Source organism: Drosophila virilis, chromosome 2, assembly GCF_030788295.1.
Source record: "Drosophila virilis strain 15010-1051.87 chromosome 2, Dvir_AGI_RSII-ME, whole genome shotgun sequence".
Classification (NCBI taxonomy): Eukaryota; Metazoa; Arthropoda; class Insecta; order Diptera; family Drosophilidae; genus Drosophila; species Drosophila virilis.
In genome coordinates, this window is record NC_091544.1 from 24,850,729 (window position 1) to 24,870,442 (window position 19,714).

Sequence of the window (19,714 nt, forward strand, 5' to 3'; positions counted from 1 at the left end):
TGTTAAAATGCAAAGCCTGTTAAGACAAAGTCATCGTCTAAGTTGCTGCCTACCGTCAGCACAAATTCACACCACAGCCGTGCATCGCACTTTTTGGGAGCGAGAAAAGAAATCAGGCTACAAAACAAAACTGCCGGAGCCCTCGAAAAAGCAGCTCATAATAGATGGATTACGAGATTTAAAAAAAGAGATCAAACTGTGGCGCCAGGAAGTTAAGGAACAGCTGGAAAGCGATCCCATACTGGTATTCCGACCCGGTGAAACGGACATTGTATTCGATTTCAAAGCGCCGGACGTACTCGATAAGTGGACGGTGACAACAGATGCAGATCATGGAGAGGGCAGAAGCAGCGCCACATTAGAGTTAAGCGCAGCGGGCGCGGGACTTTTTCACGGCGAGGTAAACTCGCAACACACCAAGGATGGCATTATCAAACGCACCGGCTATGCAAATATACGCACTAAGCGTGTACGGGTTAGTAATGCATAACAAAGCACAAGATTCGATTTTAATTATATATCTTTTGCATACCAGAAATCATTCAAGCGCGAAGCCACCTACGACTGGACGCAGTACAACATGCTGGTAATGAAGGTGCGAGGCGACGGACGCAGCTATCTTATTAATTTGCACACAGAGGGCTATTTTGATCTGATGTGGAACGATATCTATCACTATGTGCTTTATACACGCGGCGGACCGCACTGGCAAATAGCCAAAATACCCTTCTCAAAGTTCTTTCTATCATCAAAGGGTCGCGTACAGGATCGTCAGAGTGCCATACAGTTAAATTGTGTAACGCATTTTGGGTTCTCTGTGGCAGCCAAAAAGGGCATGGATGGGCCTTTCGGCTTGGAAATCGATTATGTAGGATTAGAGTATGATCCCAGCCATCGTGAAGAATTTGCCTACGAAATGTACAAAACACCCAAGTATATTGTAGCTACATAAAGAACAAATGTTCGTTAGTTGTAGAGTAGCAATACGAGCGATTTCAAAATAAATGCACGTTTGTTTTAACTGTTAGTTCTCTCTCTCTCTCGCTCGTTTTTGGTCTGCTCTCTTGAATCAGCTGTTCAAATGTTTACCATTGCTCAGCGCTCAGGGTCAGTGGTTTTTGTTGTCTGTTGAAATATACAACTGGTACTGCAATTCGCAATACGCTTTTACATTTCGAAATGCTATGCTATTGCATTACAGCCAATTAGAGCCGCGCGAGCAGCAGTGCTCGCAGTTTTCTTTCGCTCTGCTTCGCTCTTTTTAAATGCCGCCTCAGTCTCACTCTAACTCTTGTTCCTAATAGTTGTTGATAAAAACAGCGGAAAAAACTTCCGCATTGCGTGGGAGCTGTTCTAGTTTTTACCATTTATCATAAGTAAATATTTGATAAAAAAAAATGGTGAGTATTTTTAGCATTTGTGAGAAACTGCCAGTAAGAAGAAGCGTGAAGCCAGCAACAGCCGACAATGTGACCGTGTAGCGGACATTCACTCACCAGGCCAGCCCGGTGGGTGCGACCTTGAAAGGGGTTTGCTAATATAATCCTGTTCGTAGCAAAACAACAAATACAATCCCAAATCAATAACAACTTAGAACGGGTGTGCACAGGGTGCCGCACTTTAAAAACGCTTACAGACATTGTTATAACAGATGTGCCGATATAGCAGTCCGACATTAAGATTTTGCTCGTATTTTAGAGGTAGAGAAAAAGTTGTAAATGTCAAGTTCCATAAAGTTAAACTGAACTTTTTACATATGATTCCCATTGGAAGCTATAAATATTACATATAATGCAAAATACAAATATAGCTCCCACTGCAAATTTTGTCCCCCTTCTTGGCGCATTACATGCTATAGAGAATATACCCTGTACACGTGTATTTAAAAGACTACGCATTTTACCGGTTTGCGGTGACGTTTAGAAAACATGTTACCAAAGCATACAAAAAAACCAGTCCAGCAGCCAACGAAAGCGATAGCGCTGCATGAAACCAGTTACCATTCCTGTTAGCGATTTCAGTTGGTCGAACGCTTAGCTGTTGTCTGTGCTCTGACTGCGCCGCATTCTGGCTGTCAACCTTATCAACTGCTGACGTTGGCCTTTTTCGTAGACTTCGAAAATGGTGCAATATACGGTAGAAAATAATCAAATGCAATTAAATCCAACATGCTAGTTAATGCTCTCCTATTAACGTACTGATTGCAGCAGGAAACGTATCTCTACGATCCGAGCGTGTTGCTCAAGCTCGACTTTCATCGCAGCCCAGCCAAATTTCAGCCCTTCATCTCTGCTGCCAATCCAGGTGAAACGTGGCTGCAGGTGCGTCCGCTGAAGGATACGGACTATGATCGCGGATTTCTGCAGCTGCTGTCACAGCTTACGCATGTGGGCAATGTAACACGCACACAATTTCTGAGTATGCATCAATCCGTATAGATAGTGTATAGATGCTTATGATTCTCTCAATTTGCAGCACGCTTCTCGCAGATGAAGGCCAGCGGCGATTACTATGTGACAGTCATTGAGGATACGCGCAAGGGCGAGATTATTGGTGCTGCCTCGCTCATCATTGAGCGCAAGTTTATACACAATTGCTCAGTGGTAGGTTAAGGATTAATATACGTTGTCCATTAGATCAACAACTCATATCACTCATGCTTGCAGCGCGGTCGCCTAGAGGATGTGGTGGTCAATGACACCTATCGCGGCAAGCAGCTGGGCAAGCTGTAAGTTGGCCAGCACTACAAAAATATTTGTCCTTAATCTATTTGATATTTCACAACAGAATTGTGGTCACCGTGTCGCTGCTGGCCGAGCAACTGGGCTGCTATAAAATGTCGCTCGACTGCAAGGATAAACTTATCAAGTTCTATGAAACGTTGGGCTATGTGCTTGTACCCGGCAACTCCAATTCCATGACCATACGCTACGATGAGGATGCGTCGGCGTTGAAACGTAACACCACCTCCACGGCTGTCACTGGCGATGCCTGCCAAACAGTGAGCCTAGATTTTGCCTCTTGACAATTAGCCGCCAACGCTGCTCCAAAATCCAAGCTTTAGATCATCCAATCTATCTAAAGCAACTGCGCGAGGCGCAATGTAAAACCAATAACAAATGGATTTTTCGCTAAACAACAACCATTTGTTGCATTTATTAAAAAACAAAAACTGTTGCAAAAACATTTCATTGCGCTTGGCGCATGGATTTTTGGACAGCGCTGGCAGGCGGTGGTGTCTTTGTGGTGCGCTCCATAAAGACATACAATTAGTTAGTATATTTGGCTAAGGCAACCAGCATTTGGTTGTGCTCTATGTTTTTAATTCTTACAGAACTCACAATTTTATAACTTTTTCTCTCCCTTCTGCTACTGAATGTGCGGCGGCACGCCCATTTTAAATATGTAAGGTTGTTGTTATAATGCCCTTCAAGAGCACGTTCATCAAGTAGACATAATTTTCTAAAAATATAAATATCTGAAATATATACATATAAAGTAATTAAGAATTAACAATACCAACAAGATTTTATTTACAGTTTCTTTTTGAATGGTTGAGGGCGCATGTGCTTCTCGTATTTTTATATTCCCAAAACAAATGTTTTTCTAATTTTGGCATCACATTTGGACTCGCTGCCAGTCCAGTTGCTATCAGTTTAGGCATAAGCGTAGGGCTCCTCTGGGTGTCAGGAGAACGCACATAAATGACCACATTTTGGACATTTAGAGTGCTTTGCAAAGTATTGCTGCAAATGCTCGATATGGCCGCCATGGGAGCAGCCCTGACACCACGCATAGACGCCACGCACAATCAGACCACAAACACAGCACTTGGCTGACTGCATGGACTTGCATTTGTCACAGTACCAGCCCACATTGCCGCCCAACGGTCGACCACATTCACCGCAATTGGTGTGCATAACCGTCGAGTGTTGATTTAATTGGCGCACAGAGCGCACCCAGGCACGATTGATCACCTCACAGGCCTCATTCCACAGCTCATAACGATGCAGCTGATCCACATAGGTATGAAACCAGTGTTCCTATTGCGAAAGAATCAAACGTGAATTATTATTCCGAATTCGGATGCCTTATAAAGACACATACCACCACGGCATCCTCAATGGGCAGCATCTGGCGCGCCTCGCCCATAACAATGAGTATAGTCAAAGCGGTTTGCACATCGCCCACATCATTCTGCAGCATTAGCGCATCTGCCACAAATTGATGTGGCTCCCACATGGGTATGGGCGGCACATGACTGACCTTCAATATACTGGGCACATGAGGTGGCTAAAAAATGTGTTGAAAATATATATTTTATAAGTTAATATTTCTATGTAACAAATCGTCCGACTCACTGGCGACTTTTCATGTTCCGTTGCCTTCAGATCTAGCTGTGGTCGGGCCGCTTGCACATCATGATGCAGCGCCGTATCCGGAAATGCCACCGCTTTTGTTACGTCCGCGGGTCCCACATAAATGAACCCGTTGCGCAATAGCTCAAAGTTATCAAACGTAATCTCGCTAATGATTTGCGTCTCGGAGAGTATCACCGAACTAGTTGGCGGTGGATGTTGTTTTCCACCGCCGCCAAGCTCATCGCCATCCTCACTAGCCTCGGCTGCTTCATGCTGAGTCTCTTGACTATTCCCATTCAGTTCCTGACCCTGCTCGTGTGGCTGGCTCCAATCGCTAGCTACTTGTGTGGCACGACGCGAGCTCATGGGATTTTTTTGGTTGGAGAACGAGGAGCGATGCTCGAAGGGCGGCTCAAAGTGTGTAGTGCCGTAGAAAAGCTTGATGAAGTTCCACAGGGTGGTGGCCTGATGAAAAAAATGTGCATTAATATAAAAGTAGCTATTTTATACCCTTGCGGAGGTATTATATAATTCAATTATCTCTAAATTAAGAATTGTAGCAAAGAGTTTTTAATGTTCGGCACTCTTATTACATTATGTTTTCCGTATTTCCTGGAGACATCCGCATTGTGTTCGCACAGTTCGGCCAACTTCTTGCCGCTGAGCTGCAACTCCCGAGCGCAGCCAATGAAGACCTCGTGCACGCGCAGCTCCGTGGTAGTGTCGTGCGCGGGAAATTCAGTGCCTGAGGCCATGTTCTGTGAATTTTTAAGATGAAGCTATAAATGTTTAATTATTTATTTTATTTCGGACTACCGTATTCTTGAGCATAAACATGTACATCTTGGAATGGTCCAAATGAAATTGCATATTGCCAGGAACATTCGATTTGCGGCGACTTCTACGGGATTAGATTCATGAGCAGGCTATTGAAACTACAGATAACTTGATGACTTACATAAAGTTGGTGCTTTTAGTATTGGATACACCACTTGTCTTTGCCGTATATTCCTTAATTTTGTTGGCAAAGGATATATCTCCATGCCTGCCCAAGCTGGCACCCTGCGCATTCGCTTTCAGGGCCGGCCGCGTGGCATCCTTAAATGCATGCTTATAAAGCCTGGAATCCTTACTAGTGGAAAGCAAACAATGTGAATCGCTTCCCTGCCACGCAATGTCTGTGGTGACGTTCGTATGCTCATTGAAGGAGGCAAAGGGTATAAAGGGGCGACGTATATCCCACACATGCACGCTATAGTCTACGACCAGGGCACAGCTAGCTATGTGATAACTGCCGATAAGGATGAGAGTGGATTTGTCCCTTCAAAATAAATATATAAAATTCTTAATATCAATGACTTACGTGCGCTCTGGTCGCCATTTGACGCGACCAACAACAGCTATCGTATGAATGGTGTACTCTAAGCTGGCTCGTCCATCCATGTTCCACACCTTTATCTGCTTATCCCGGCTGCCAGTGGCCAACCAATTGCGTGTGGGATGCCAATCGCAGGTATAGATGGGTCCGCTGTGTGCCGTGAACTGTACCATGCATTTGTCCCACTTGCGCATATCCCAGAGCTGAACGGTGCCATTCTCCGACACGGCGGAAAACACACTTGGCGAGTGAGGTGAGAACTTGAGATCGCGCACAGATTCCGAGTTGCTAAAGTATGTGTTCACAGATGTATCGGAGCGTATGTCAAAGCACTTGATGGTGCCATCCTGTGAGCCGGAGATCAGTATATTTGGCTCCGTACTGTGAAATGTAACTGTGTGAGCAGTGCGCTCGTGCTCATGGTAGACCAGCAACTGCTTTTGTCGGCCAAACTTGGACAGATCCCAAACAGACACAACGCCATTTGTGGCAGCCGTGGCCAGTATATTGCTATCCAATGTACTCCACGCAACATCATTAGAAGAATAGCTCAGATTTTGGTTCTTACCACGCATATTGCACACCTCCGTGAAGCCATCGCTCTCTATCTCATAGACCTTAAGCACTGGAAGGAAATATTTGGATCATTTCGCATCTCAAGAGTGTGAGAGCTCTGCTTACAGCTACGCCCGGCAACTGCAATCTGATTATGATCCTTGTTTAAGGCCAGGGCATTGGCATGCCCCTCCGAGCAGATACGTAGCGATACTGTGGAAGGATCTGCATCCTCTGACGTATCCGGCATTGTGCTATAATTTAAAATCGTTTATGAAACGCGAACTCTATTTTGGCCTCTATCGCAAACAATAACATTGAAATTAACATTAGTATAAGCATAGCTGCACTGTTATTAACAGAGCTAATAACATAACTTTGCAATAAAGTAGCTTTTATAATTCGGCAAAGCCCATATTAAATATGCTGCTTACATTAAAAATTAAAAATAATTCAAATACCTATTACCTTATATTATACTATACTATTATTGTTATGAGACTTTAAACAAATCAGCTTATCACTTAGCTCCTCATCGAACGAATGCTCCACCGATGTATTTAAAATCTTCAGCAACAATGGCAACTCTGTGTTATCATCAATCGACAAAAACAGATGGCTGCTGGCTTTGACGAAATTATTGTTCCATTAACATTTTTAAAACACACACATATCAAATGCCGGATATTAAAATAACACCACTGGGAGCCGGTCAGGATGTGGGCCGCAGCTGTCTGTTACTGTCGATGGGTGGGAAAAACATAATGCTCGACTGTGGCATGCACATGGGCTACAACGATGAAAGACGCTTTCCGGATTTCTCGTACATTGTGCCGGAAGGACCCATTACGAGCCACATTGATTGTGTCATCATATCGCACTTTCATCTGGGTGAGTATCAAATAATAACCGTCAAATACCTAATGGCCTTCTGATTACCGCCATATATGTGTAGATCACTGCGGCGCTCTGCCGTATATGTCGGAGATAGTGGGCTATACGGGGCCCATATACATGACTCATCCGACCAAGGCTATAGCACCCATTCTGCTCGAGGATATGCGAAAGGTGGCCGTTGAACGGAAAGGCGAGTCAAATTTCTTTACCACACAAATGATCAAGGATTGCATGAAGAAGGTTATACCAGTAACACTGCACCAGAGCATGATGGTGGACACAGATCTAGAGATCAAGGCCTACTATGCGGGCCATGTACTGGGCGCTGCAATGTTTTGGATCAAGGTTGGCTCACAGAGTGTTGTATACACCGGTGATTATAATATGACACCGGATCGGCATTTAGGAGCGGCCTGGATTGACAAATGCCGGCCAGATTTGCTCATAACAGAGAGCACGTACGCGACAACAATACGAGATTCGAAGCGCTGCAGAGAACGAGATTTCCTAAAGAAAGTCCACGAATGTGTTTCAAAAGGTGGAAAAGTTCTGATACCCGTATTTGCACTGGGGCGAGCGCAGGAGCTTTGCATATTGTTGGAAACATATTGGGAACGCATGAACCTCAAGTATCCGATATACTTTGCACTGGGTCTGACCGAAAAGGCGAACACCTACTATAAAATGTTTATAACCTGGACAAATCAGAAAATCCGCAAGACGTTCGTGCATCGCAACATGTTCGATTTTAAACACATAAAACCATTCGATAAGGCTTATATAGACAATCCAGGTGCGATGGTTGTATTTGCCACACCTGGCATGCTGCACGCCGGACTCTCGCTGCAAATCTTCAAGAAATGGGCGCCCAACGAGAACAATATGGTAATAATGCCCGGCTATTGTGTCCAGGGCACGGTGGGTAACAAAATTCTGGGTGGTGCCAAAAAAGTCGAATTCGAGAACCGTCAGGTCGTCGAGGTCAAAATGGCCGTTGAGTACATGAGCTTTTCAGCGCATGCCGATGCCAAGGGTAATAAATTACATAAGTTGCCCAAAAGTCATAATTCAAAAACTTATATTCATTTCAGGCATTATGCAGCTCATCCAGAACTGTGAGCCAAAGCACGTAATGCTTGTGCACGGCGAGGCGGAGAAAATGAAATTCCTGCGCGCCAAAATACGAGATGAGTTCAATTTGGAAACATACATGCCAGCCAATGGTGAAACCTGTGTGATTTCCACTCCCGTCAAAATACCCGTAGATGCCTCCATTTCATTACTGAAAGCTGAGGCTCGTTCCTATAATGCCCAGCCGCCAGATCCAAAGCGCCGACGTCTCATACATGGCGTCCTCGTGATGAAGGACAATCGCATTATGCTCCAAAATCTGACGGATGCACTCAAAGAGATTGGCATCAATCGGCATGTCATGCGTTTCACGTCAAAGGTAAAAATGGATGATCCGGGGCCAAAGTTGCGAACCAGCGAAAAGCTCAAAGCGCTGTTGGAAGAGAAGCTGACCGGTTGGACGGTGACAATGCAGGAGAGCGGCATCATAACCGTTGAGAGCGTAGAAATCAATGTGGAAGAGGACGAAAAGGATCCCAAACAAAAGACTATACTGATCACCTGGACTAACCAAGATGAAGATATTGGCGCCTATATACTAAATGTGCTGCAGAATATGTGTTAGCGCCACAAAGAATAATTCAGGAAAGCAACAGCGGCCAGTTTCGACATGGCCTTAACGTGTCCGGCACGATTCCATAGATGTTAAGTAAAAAGTTTTGATTGTAATTCTGGTTTTTTGAAGACATACTAAAATACATTTCTCAACTATTTTCCAAACAATAATCAAGCGCAGTGGTCGGTGCCTGATTTCCGAAAGATAATCGAATTCTGTTTGCCATATTTTGGGTCTAATATCGAAATGGACCACTCGCGGTATGGAAAGTTAAATGTATTCGTTCCACGCTATTTATTTCGGTTTTATCTCAGATAATTATGTTTTAAATCATTTAATACGCAGCTTCTGGCGTCTTCGAATCGTAATCTTTTATAATTAGGCTTGGATGAAATCGTTGAGGCTAAAGCTGCGACTCGAACTGGAGTGTGTGTGTTCGAGGACACTGCTTATGAAAGCGCAGCGGCACCGGAGATGATTTCAATCAGCTCGCGTGTGATGACAGCCTGTCGGGTGCGGTTGAATGTGAGAGTCAGTTTCTCAATCATCTCACCAGCGTTCTTCGAGGCGTTGTCCATGGCAGTCATACGGGACGATTGCTCAGAGCAAGCGCCCTCCTTCATGGTGTAGAAGATGAGCGAGGCTAGTGAGAACTCAAGATAGCTCTTGATGACATCGCTATCAAGCGAATCGTAAACGGCCAGCTTCTCCGACTTCTCCACAGTGGCGCCACTGTAGATGGGCAATGAGGTGCACTGGTAAGAGACCACAGACTTGAATCTGTTGTACACAATCTTGCCCTCGGTGTACTCGTAGCCAGTCGACAAAACTTCATGCGCAATCTTGGAGGCATCCAGGAAGGTGGGTGGCAGACGGCCCACTTCGTTGGCCACCATTATGATGTTCTTGCCATACAGACGAGACAGAATGGCACGCGACTTGTCGCCAACGCAGAACACCATGGTGTTCGAACTCTCCTTTTGCAGTTCACCACGGATTGTACGCGCAACACCGGTGTGCACGGCACCGCAGAGACCACGATCCGATGTCACGGCAATCAGGAGCTTCTTGGGCTCAGCGGCGGCATCAGCCTGGATTTCGGTTTTCTCAAAGAATTGTTGAGCACCAACACCGTAGGGACGCGCTGCCTTTAAATCACGCTCGGCACGGGAGTATTTGGCCGCGGACACCATCTTCATTGATTGCGTAATTTTTTGGATGTTCTTCACGGATTTGAGGCGCATCGAAATATGCTTCAATGTGGCCATGCCACGTTGCTGCTGGGCCACAATGGTGGCTTCAACAGCCAATGGCAGCAAAAGCGCAGTACGTTGCATCATCATCCTGTGAGCTGTTGAAGTTCCTGCACAAGAAATTAGCACAAAATATGTATGAACGTACAGCGAAAATTCACCTGCGTGAAGTTGGCAGCGAGACGAATGTTATAACACAGGGCAGTGTTGCCAGATTAGACAACTGTCAAGTGGGCACTGTGAATGTTAGAAATCGCTGGGAATGGCAAGCGGCTAGTACTTGAATTAATTAATCAAAATTTCAAACACACCGTTCTTTCTTGTAGTTATAATTATATTTTCTTTAAGTTTATGAATATATATTTGTTTTAATCGGTACATGGAAATTAATTGGTCAATCGATTGCATATATGAAGTCAGCTGCTTAACTATTCGATTGTGCACCCCTAGTTCGCGTGTCATCACTAAAGCAACCAAAAGCAAGAGGAAGCAAAAAGCTGACGTACTCGGGAAAAGTTTAGAATTAATTAAGCAATATAATACTTATTAGGCAAAACGCTGTAGTTTATAATGTAACATAGTGCAACAACAAACGCGTTAGTCTTTAATCTTGCATTAAGCCCAATAACCAAACGATTGTAAAAAAGTATGTTGGAAAATTGTTGCTGCTGTGCATAGGAAACCGAACAACAGAAAGTAGAAGAGCAAGTGTGTTGACCAGCCAAATTGTTGATGAAATTCATATATATGTAGATAATACTTAAGTCTTAATATACGACACCCTAACAGCTGGCACACAACAAAAGGAATACAATAAATGCAAACGGCTGAAAAGTACGTAGCAGGCAGTGGTAGTGGTGGTGTTTGTGGTGGTGTACACGCATTAACGTTAACATCTCTCTATCTCTCTTGGCAGCGCCTCTCTTCTACTGCCTTAAACAATAGTCAACACAGCAACACAGACAGCAACAGCTGTGTGTGTGCGCGCGTGTGTGTACGTGCGTGTGCGGGTGTGTGTGTGTGTGTTGTCGCATTTTGTGTGTGTCCGGACGTAACAAAATATTGAGCCGTCGAGCAAAACACATGATGTGGTCGTTCTTTTCGCGCGACTCCTCCAAAGACTTTCCATATGACATTGGCGAACCCGTTGCTGGCTTTGACAATTATTCCATATGGACACTGCACAAGGCCAAGCGCAAGGGCACCCTCGAGGAGGTCTCTGTCTTTGTCTATGACATACGTAGCGGCTCCGATACGAAATGTGAGCTGGCCAAGGCGGCGCTGAAACGCCTCAAAACGTTGCGTCATCCGAGCATACTACAATATCTGGACTCACTGGAAACGGATAAAATGCTTTATGTGGCCACGGAGGCGGTGGATCCGCTGGGCACATATTTCACCAAGCTAGCCACAGACAATGTACAGAAAGGCCTCTATCTAGCCTGGGGCATATTTCAAATCACGGCAAGCCAATTAAAGTCCCTATTATTATAAGCATATATAATTCATTTCTTTATTACAGCGTGCTCTCTCCTTTCTCAATAACGATGGTAATTTGCGGCACAACAATGTTTCCGCTTGGTCGGTCTTTGTCAATGCCTCCGGCGAATGGAAGTTAGGCAGCCTGGAGTATGTCGCTGCCGCTGATGGTAATCCCTTGCCGCCTGTGAAAATACCCGTGACGCTGGAGGTATACGATGCGCCGGAGAAGAATGATCAGAGCAAGCTCAAGGCAGCCACCAAGTGGTATACACTGCATACACTTTACACATCCCTTCATAACCCATAATTTCTCTTTCCTCAGTTCCGTGGACATGTGGGGCCTCGGTTGTCTCGTTTGGGAAGCCTTTAACGGAGTGTTAAAGCAGCGCTCCAATCTCAAGGATATTGAACACATACCCAAATCGTTGCAATCGCTTTATTGTGAGCTGGTTGGCGCATCGCCTTCGAATCGACCCAATCCGGCGGATATTATTACGCGTTGTCGTAAACCAGGCGGCTTCTTTAAGAATGATTTGGTGGACACGCTGCTCTTTCTCGAAGAAATCCAGATTAAAGACAAGGCGGAAAAGAACCGTTTCTTTAGCGGCCTGACCACGCATCTGGAGAACTTTCCGGATAATGTTTGTAAACACAAAATACTTCCACAGCTGATAACCGCTTACGAATATGGAGATGCTGGCTCTGCGGTGTTGGCGCCCATGTTTAAGGTGCATTATCGTATATAAAACTTTGTTTAAGCCCAAACTAACATTTACTTTTAAACTTAGCTGGGCAAACTGTTGGATGAGCAGGAGTATCAGAAGCGCATTGTGCCCTGCGTGGTAAAGCTCTTTGCTTCGACGGATCGCGTGACCCGTTCACGTCTGTTGCAGCAATTGGATTTATTTATTGCACACCTGCAGCCACCGGTGGTCAATGATCAGATATTTCCACAAGTGGCGCATGGCTTCCTGGACACAAATGCCACAATACGCGAGCAGACGGTCAAGTCCATTATTCATTTGGCGCCCAAGCTGAACTACAACAATCTCAATGTAGAGGTGCTGCGACATTTTGCGCGTTTACAGGCGCGCGATGATCAGGGCGGCATACGCACCAATACAACAGTATGCTTGGGCAAGATTGCGCCACATCTGCATCCGCAGGTGCGTCAGCGTGTCCTTGTCTCGGCCTTTATACGTGCCATGCGTGATCCGTTTCCGCCGGCTCGTGTTGCTGGCGTACTCGCGCTCGCAGCCACACAGCAATATTTTTTGCTTAGTGAGGTGGCCAATCGTGTCTTACCATCCTTGTGTTCGCTGACTGTTGATCCAGAAAAAACAGTGCGCGATCCGGCCTTTAAAACAATACGCGGTTTTCTGGGAAAGCTGGAGAAGGTGTCCGAAGATCCCAGTCTGCGCGAGACAATGGGTAGGCTGGGAATGCGTAATAAATTGAAATGAAAATCTATAGTTTTCCATTACAGAAGCGGATGTTCATACCGCCACGCCTTCGATCGGTAATGCGGCTGCCACCTGGGCGGGCTGGGCAGTCACAGCCGTTACAGCCAAGTTCTATCGCAGTCAAAGCGATTCATCCAGACCCAGACCGCCTTTGACAGGTCGCAATCTATCAAAGCCAGCTTCGTTGGGTAAGTTTTAAGTTATATAGAAGCGGAAAAAATGTTATGTATTAATTTCTTACAGAGCAACCCTCGAGCAGCAGCCTGTCGACCACTACCAGTAGCGTTACCTCTATGACCTCCTTGGAGCATGAAAGTAACGATACGTCCGCCTCTGCCTCCGACTATGGCAACAACGATTGGGACAATGAAAACTGGGGTGAAATGGATGTAAGCTTGATATTCAAATACAAAACAGTAGTTGTATTATGTATATATTGTAGACCTCCCAGGATCCCAGCAGTCCGCTGGCAGCCAGCTCCAACAATGGTCAAATAGTGGCTGCCAATGCCCTGAGCGAAGTTCGCGACGGCTGGGACAATGAGGAATGGGGCAGTCTGGAAGAGGATCCGGTAAGCCAAAAAAAAAAAAAAAACACCGATCAGTCAGAGATAAACTCATTTTAACACGCCCTGCATAGTGCGAGGAAGAGGAGCAAGCGGAGCAGGAGCAACAGCAGCAACAGCTGGCTAGACAATCGATATCCTCAACGACATCGTCCAGCCAGCAACAGCAGCGACCTCTGCTGCCGCATCAGCACCAACAGCAACTGCAGCAGCATGAGCTGAATGATCTTATCGAGCCGCTGGCTAAACTGAATTCACACATCACCTTATCGCCATCGCGACAACAGCTGCGACCAAAGGAGCTGGCTAATCTATCGAGCAGCGCCAACACCTCACCGACAACGCCGGGCGCTTTCACCAATTGCAATAACATAAGTTCGCCAACGTCACATTTGAATAATTCGACGCATAATGCCAATTGGAACAGCGATTCCTGGGCCGATGGTGAATTTGAGCCCTTTGATGAGCCGGGCTTAGGTGGGTTTGTATTATGATAAACAGCACTACTCTTAACCCATCTCATATCTTTACTGTAGGCAACAGCAAACTGGATGAGGCGCGTAGAAAGCGCGAGGAGAAGAAGTTGCAACGTCAGCGTGAACTGGAGTCGCGAAGAGCGCAACGCGCCACGGGCCCATTAAAATTGGGCGCTAAAAAGCTTTAAAAGGATTTACAGAAGAAAAACAAAAACAGCAAAAGTGCTTGCAATTTCTGGCATTGTATATTTAATAGCTTTTATTCGCAACAAAAAAAGCCTAAAGTGTATGCATGTATATTTGTATAACTCTGTGTGTATGTGCGTCTCTCTATGTGTGTGCGAGTGTTTGTGTGTGTGCGAGTGTGCATTGAATGCCAGCTCGTCGAATAAATCTCCATTTCGATTTTTTGCCCCTAGGCGCAATTAAAATTCATACTTATATACAATTTGCACGATATTATTTAAGCATTTGTCTAAAACGTCGTTAATCTAATACATAAATGTAACACACTCCTAACTAAACGAAAACTAAACAAAAAGCAAAAACCAACCGCTAGCTAGTTAATTATTTCCAATTTATACTGCATTAAGCTAATAACTAAAGGATGTAAGAGAAAGAAAGTTTGAGGAATGATATATGTGTAGGTTCATTCAAATACTTGAACGATTTAAATGTACAACTTGAATAGATTTTAATGTATTTTCGAAATTTGTCAAGATTTGAGCCAGCAAGCAGTTCAACCCTTCATGTATTTGAGTCTAATTAAATCAAAATTTCTTTCTATAACTCTAAATGTCATAACTCCGCCTCTTCCAAATCCGTATGGTGTGCTTGTGTGTGTAAGTGTGTGTGTGTGCATGAGTGTGCAAATGATCCTTTAATTACTCGCTAAGTCATTTTCAGAATTAAAAACAATAAGAAACACAAAAACAAAACGAAACGAAACGATATTAGTATTCCAGATTTTGACTTTTTAGGAGCGCTGTAAAACCATATTTTGCTGTACGCATGCAGCAGAACTAAAAACAATTGTGAATTTTAATAAATATATATATATATATATATATTGTATTTTTATATAGTACCTAAACACAATAAAAAAATGAAGAAAAAAATATAACTGCAAGCAATTATGAAACGAAATAATTTGTAAGCTTTTTCATATAACAATTTATACGTAGTAAAAAGTGCACCTGTTATTGCCTATGTTGCTATATAGGAACAATTTACCAAAAACAAAAAAAAAACAAAAAACAACAACAACCCAAATTCAAGCAAAGACATCGTCTTTTTTTTTGGTAAATATTTTTAAATGTGAATTTTCCCACTAACAGCACCAAGCGCAAGCCATTTTTTGCATGTCAAACTTACATTAAAGAAAAAATAAAATACCTTACCTTACCTTATATATATATATAAAAGCCTGTATATACATCACATATATATATATATACATAACATATACGCCGATTTTTTCCAATACCTCAATATCAGTGTACAATTTTTCCATATATATTTTTTAAATACCCAAAAAAAAAAAAAATTCAACCAATAACCAGAAATGAAAAACTTAAATCATGAAAATAATAATGAAAAAATGTTGAATTTTGTATAACATACAGAAAATCTGATTGTTGTCGCCGCCTCATCAGTTGTATATTGCAATTTAACTAGCAAAAATGAAAGAAAAAAAAAACAGAAACGTATTGCTAATTAGTTCTAGACACCGAGTATTTGTGGCATTCATTTTAAATAATATTACTAGGAAATACAATTTTCGAGCAACATAAAAATTAGTGAATGAAATTTATTAACAAAAAACCAAAGAAAAAAAAACCAAAACAGAAACAACAAAAACAAAGAACGAAAAACTAACAAAACATGAAAATTCATTGTTTAGACAAATTTTTAAGACTGCAAAGAAATTCATTGAAAGTGGTAATGATAAAGTAAAAAAAAAAAAAAACAAAAAGAAAACAAAACAAAATTAACATTATTTAGTACTAATCATCAGTAAAAATAAATTTTGAAACATTTAACACATAAATAATGGCTGTTTTTGTAATTATTATTATTTAATAGATAATGTTTTTAAAATAAAGAAACTGTTCAAAGGTTAGGCTAATGTTGCTTTTCTAGGTTAGATTAGAATCTATTTTCTAGGTTAACTTACAGTCAATTTTCTAGGTTAGCTTAGAAATGATTTTCTATATTAGTTTAGAGTCAGCTTTCTAGTTGTCTCCCTAGGTTAGGATAGAATCGATTTTCTAGGTTAGGTAAGAGTCTATTTTCTAGGCAGGTTAGAATCGATTTTATTGGTTAGGCTAGTTTTGATTTTCTAGGTTAGGTTAAAATCGATTTTCTAGGTTAGGTTACAGTCAGTTTTTTAGGTTATGTTTGAGTAGTTTTCTAGTCGTTTTCGAGGTTAGGTTAGAGTAGATTTTCAAGGATAGAGCTTAGCCAGATTTCTAGGCTCGGTAATATTTTATTTAGGTGATTTGGAAATATATTAGAAGAGTTTGATTATTATGCGAGATATTGATTGGAATTTATTTTTCGATCTATAGTCTAGCGAGTAGAGCCGAAAAATTGAGAATATTCGCTAAATGAAAATAGAAAAAGTCTGCGCTTGAGCCGGAACAGCTTCAATATGTGCTTTGGGAAAATTCCGTAAAAGTTTTGCGCCGTTTTTAGGATCCAGGCATAAGCTGTTCTTATCTGGTAAATACATTGAAATGGGCTTACCCACGACTCAACAAAGTTCTGGAATGCGTTTCTTAATGGGTTTTTATATTTTCTATATATATATACTATATAGTAAATTGGTATGTGGCTTTGCCAGAATCAAGTGTGTTTTGTTTTTGTTTTCTTTCGTTTTTTTTTTTTTTTTTTTTTTTGGATTGGCACTTCAGTATAGTCTTTTGTTCAGACACGCCTCAATACAAATGGTCCGGCAATTCTGGAAATTGGTTTAACAACTGTTTCGCATTGTTTGCTAATTGCAACAATTAAACCAATGGCATTAACCGCTTGGTGTATTGTATTTAAATGTCTGCTTGGACAGCTGTTTTGTTAGAGCCTCAAGGACTACAAAGATAGAGCTAAAGAAGTGCTCCATAGATCACCCAGCTTGCTTCAAGATATTATCGGCATGTTCAAATGCAATTAACAAGACTAACATGTGTTTCTTAATTCCAACTAAAATTAATTACGTTTTTTTTTGTGTGTTCTTCGAATTGATCAATAAGCACGCATATTCCCATCTGGCATCCACTTCTATAAAACTGCTTTCAAATTAATCAAGCATAAAAAATAAAATCCAAGCATTTTCTGAATTGAGATTTCATTTAAAATCTAGCAAAATATCTAAAGCATACTTTTTGGGCACCTGCCGAGACTGGAAACTAACGTAGCTTCGTGCAGAACCCTTATATCACAAAATATTACCACACATCAGGCTGTAGAAAATTTAAGCCCGATCATAAGGGCGACTAGTAACTATTTTGATTCCAGATTAAGTTTATAGTCCATGTGATTCATGCAAATATGTGAGCTGGAGAGTAAAACACAAAAACGCTAGTCGGAAGTGCCCGATTAGGGGATACCCTGAACCTTCTTCTGCCAACACCAAATGTAGCTGCGAGGGAGAGGCGGTGGTTATGAAATTAAAGATACATGATCATGATGATACATGATACATGATCACTCTATTCTAGAAGAACTCTACCCATTAAAGCATACAAAATTGGTCAAAAACAGGATTTTGATATCGATATTTATCGATTGTTTGGGAATGGGGCAAGTCATTGGATCTACGTTCTAAATTTCATGTATCTAGTTCTGAGATCCTTGTGCTCAAAAAAACGAACGGACAGGCAGACGAACAAGTCTTGATCGATTCGTCTATTGATCAAGAGCATATATACTTAATAAGGTCCTTCCGTCTGTTACATAAATTTCTCCTCAACAAGCTACGAATCACCCAAATATACTCTTTCATTTCATCTTATGCATGAAATTAAGTCCGAATTTTCAAAAATTTAATAATTTAATTTATCAAAGTAAATTAGGTAAAGTAAGTTTGGGGAGCTGAGCTGTGAGGTTCCCAAGAGGGAATCTGTAAGCCCAGCTTGATTTTGTCAGGAAGAGGCGAGGAATGTTCACAATAATATATAAAGTGTGTTCCGAAATGCCAACTTTCACTTGGATATATCCCAATATTTCTGTTTTTTTTTACACATTTTTGAATCGACACAGATTATTATTATTATAAACTGAAGACCGATAATATGGGCAATTGGCAAGTGCCGTGTCCGCGGCTGAAGAGCGTCTACATAGAAACGAGTTTATTTCAATTATTACAGATCGTTTCACGCCGTCACGCCATTCGGTGGAGGCGCTCCACTTACTTATTTATAGGTACGACCAGGCCAAGCCGCAAACTGTGCTAATTTGATTGGCTGCATTTCTCACGCGCTCGTTTCGGCTGCACTTGAATTTGTTGGAGCTGCCCTTGCCATGAGTCAATCACTCACCAGCTAGCCGCACCGCGTTGCTCTTACTTGTGCGCGCAACAACAAGTTGCAGTTGGTAGACGACTAGCAAATACCCTGTGCCTGGTTGTAGCAAAAGCGGATAGCGGCTGTGCCTCTTCCTCATGTCGCGAAACCATTCTAAATGAGTTCTCAAATAAATTCTCGGCTTGCACTCCAAGCTTTTCTAACATTTTTAGGGTTTAAAGCAGCCTTCAATAACTGTGTGTATATACCAAACATTAAGGCTGTGGTCCATTGTCGAATATCTAAATTCTTAATCTAAGTAAATTCTTGAAGATGTCAAGCTTAACAATTGCGTTCTTTTTGCATATTTTCGTTAAACATCTCACAAATTAAATCTTATTGATATGCAATGTTTTAAAATCGATATTTATCGATATTGCAGTTCACAATAGTCAAGGTATAGGCGGATAGCTACAAACCAATTAAGCTAACAAACAAATAAACTTGAAATCGATATTTATCGATTATGATAAAAATCGATTCGACTATGCCTGCTTCTCCTGGTTGCTTACATTTGCACAATACCAATATACCCCAACTTAACCATTTACAATGGGTACAATGGAGCATGGAAATAGTTTCATTTAGCGAAAAAAAAAACCGAAATGTCTTTGGAGTGTATTTTTAGTTGCTGAAGTCATTGCAATCTCTGTTGTCGCTTTGTTAGGGGAAGTGCGACGGTGGAGCGGGGGAGGGGGGTGGGGAGGGTGTTGTGAGTTTGGTTGACAAGCAACAACAACAACAGCGGCAACAACAACATTTGCAATAATCACAGCATTAACAACAAATGCAGCAGAATGCATTACTCATACGCCCTGCCTAACCAGAGATCGCGTGTCTAATGTGTGCGCACCCCGCACCCTGCGCCGCCAGCTTGTCGCAATTGTAATCGTATAATTAAATGTTGGATCGTGATAAAGCTGTGCAAATATTGAGATCATTATGCTAATGCCTCAACCTAGCTGTCAGCCGCCCTCCAGCGACGGCATCTTGGCCAAATCAAATGCCACCCATTTTGCGCTTATTAAACTTGAT

The 19,714-nt window shown here is 42.4% G+C and overlaps 6 protein-coding genes across 7 annotated transcripts; 4 read left to right on the forward strand and 2 right to left on the reverse strand.

The window, feature by feature from the left end:
* The first annotated feature begins 7 nt into the window (after positions 1-7).
* On the forward strand, positions 8-1,021 carry CIA30 (complex I intermediate-associated protein 30). The gene is made up of 2 exons (XM_002055856.4): positions 8-475; positions 536-1,021. The coding sequence occupies exons 1-2, from the start codon at positions 8-10 to the stop codon at positions 950-952; spliced, it is 885 nt and encodes a 294-aa protein (XP_002055892.1). The 3' UTR covers positions 953-1,021.
* Positions 1,022-1,979: 958 nt separating this feature from the next.
* On the forward strand, positions 1,980-3,518 carry Gnpnat (glucosamine 6-phosphate N-acetyltransferase). The gene is made up of 6 exons (XM_032432871.2): positions 1,980-2,136; positions 2,208-2,418; positions 2,476-2,603; positions 2,667-2,728; positions 2,788-3,001; positions 3,411-3,518. The coding sequence occupies exons 1-6, from the start codon at positions 2,122-2,124 to the stop codon at positions 3,450-3,452; spliced, it is 672 nt and encodes a 223-aa protein (XP_032288762.1). The 5' UTR covers positions 1,980-2,121; the 3' UTR covers positions 3,453-3,518.
* Wdr24 (WD repeat domain 24) lies at positions 3,125-6,556 on the reverse strand. 2 transcript variants are annotated; one of them, XM_002055858.4, is made up of 9 exons: positions 6,421-6,556; positions 5,725-6,364; positions 5,320-5,652; positions 5,178-5,259; positions 4,955-5,119; positions 4,362-4,826; positions 4,108-4,293; positions 3,538-4,043; positions 3,125-3,478 (listed from the first exon to the last, which is right to left on the reverse strand). In XM_002055858.4, the coding sequence occupies exons 1-8, from the start codon at positions 6,542-6,544 to the stop codon at positions 3,687-3,689; spliced, it is 2,352 nt and encodes a 783-aa protein (XP_002055894.1). In that variant the 5' UTR covers positions 6,545-6,556; the 3' UTR covers positions 3,125-3,478; positions 3,538-3,686. The 2 variants fall into 2 exon arrangements, with proteins under 2 accessions (XP_002055894.1, XP_015025927.1); XM_015170441.3 differs by having other exon boundaries at positions 5,178-5,262.
* Positions 6,557-6,887: 331 nt separating this feature from the next.
* Positions 6,888-9,048, forward strand: IntS11 (integrator complex subunit 11). Its single transcript, XM_002055859.4, has 3 exons — positions 6,888-7,185; positions 7,250-8,224; positions 8,283-9,048. The coding sequence occupies exons 1-3, from the start codon at positions 6,972-6,974 to the stop codon at positions 8,885-8,887; spliced, it is 1,794 nt and encodes a 597-aa protein (XP_002055895.1). The 5' UTR covers positions 6,888-6,971; the 3' UTR covers positions 8,888-9,048.
* A 109-nt stretch (positions 9,049-9,157) lies between these two features.
* ATPsyngamma (ATP synthase, gamma subunit) lies at positions 9,158-10,221 on the reverse strand. The gene has a single exon (XM_002055860.4). It carries the CDS (start codon positions 10,219-10,221, stop codon positions 9,328-9,330), a length of 894 nt encoding a protein of 297 aa, XP_002055896.1. The 3' UTR covers positions 9,158-9,327.
* Positions 10,222-10,535: 314 nt separating this feature from the next.
* Positions 10,536-14,669, forward strand: yata (N-terminal kinase-like protein yata). Its single transcript, XM_015170497.3, has 10 exons — positions 10,536-10,965; positions 11,048-11,595; positions 11,654-11,877; positions 11,936-12,341; positions 12,402-13,044; positions 13,100-13,264; positions 13,320-13,465; positions 13,519-13,647; positions 13,716-14,118; positions 14,178-14,669. Exons 2-10 carry the CDS (start codon positions 11,215-11,217, stop codon positions 14,303-14,305), a joined length of 2,625 nt encoding a protein of 874 aa, XP_015025983.1. The 5' UTR covers positions 10,536-10,965; positions 11,048-11,214; the 3' UTR covers positions 14,306-14,669.
* Positions 14,670-19,714: the final 5,045 nt, after the last annotated feature.

Coding starts and splice junctions, on each gene's coding strand:
- CIA30 (XM_002055856.4), top strand. CDS start 8: ATGCAAAGCCTGTTAAGACAAAGTCATCGTCTAAGTTGCTGCCTACCG. Junction 476..535: donor TACGCACTAAGCGTGTACGG/GTTAGTAATGCA, acceptor TTTGCATACCAG/AAATCATTCAAGCGCGAAGC.
- Gnpnat (XM_032432871.2), top strand. Junction 2,604..2,666: donor TTATACACAATTGCTCAGTG/GTAGGTTAAGGA, acceptor TCATGCTTGCAG/CGCGGTCGCCTAGAGGATGT. Junction 2,729..2,787: donor GGCAAGCAGCTGGGCAAGCT/GTAAGTTGGCCA, acceptor ATTTCACAACAG/AATTGTGGTCACCGTGTCGC.
- Wdr24 (XM_015170441.3), bottom strand. CDS start 6,544: ATGCCGGATACGTCAGAGGATGCAGATCCTTCCACAGTATCGCTACGT. Junction 5,120..5,177: donor TGTTTATGCTCAAGAATACG/GTAGTCCGAAAT, acceptor AAAAATTCACAG/AACATGGCCTCAGGCACTGA. Junction 4,827..4,954: donor GGAAATACGGAAAACATAAT/GTAATAAGAGTG, acceptor TTTTTTCATCAG/GCCACCACCCTGTGGAACTT.
- IntS11 (XM_002055859.4), top strand. CDS start 6,972: ATGCCGGATATTAAAATAACACCACTGGGAGCCGGTCAGGATGTGGGC. Junction 7,186..7,249: donor CATATCGCACTTTCATCTGG/GTGAGTATCAAA, acceptor ATATATGTGTAG/ATCACTGCGGCGCTCTGCCG. Junction 8,225..8,282: donor AGCGCATGCCGATGCCAAGG/GTAATAAATTAC, acceptor TATTCATTTCAG/GCATTATGCAGCTCATCCAG.
- ATPsyngamma (XM_002055860.4), bottom strand. CDS start 10,221: ATGATGATGCAACGTACTGCGCTTTTGCTGCCATTGGCTGTTGAAGCC.
- yata (XM_015170497.3), top strand. CDS start 11,215: ATGATGTGGTCGTTCTTTTCGCGCGACTCCTCCAAAGACTTTCCATAT. Junction 11,596..11,653: donor GGGGCATATTTCAAATCACG/GCAAGCCAATTA, acceptor TCTTTATTACAG/CGTGCTCTCTCCTTTCTCAA. Junction 13,265..13,319: donor ATCAAAGCCAGCTTCGTTGG/GTAAGTTTTAAG, acceptor AATTTCTTACAG/AGCAACCCTCGAGCAGCAGC.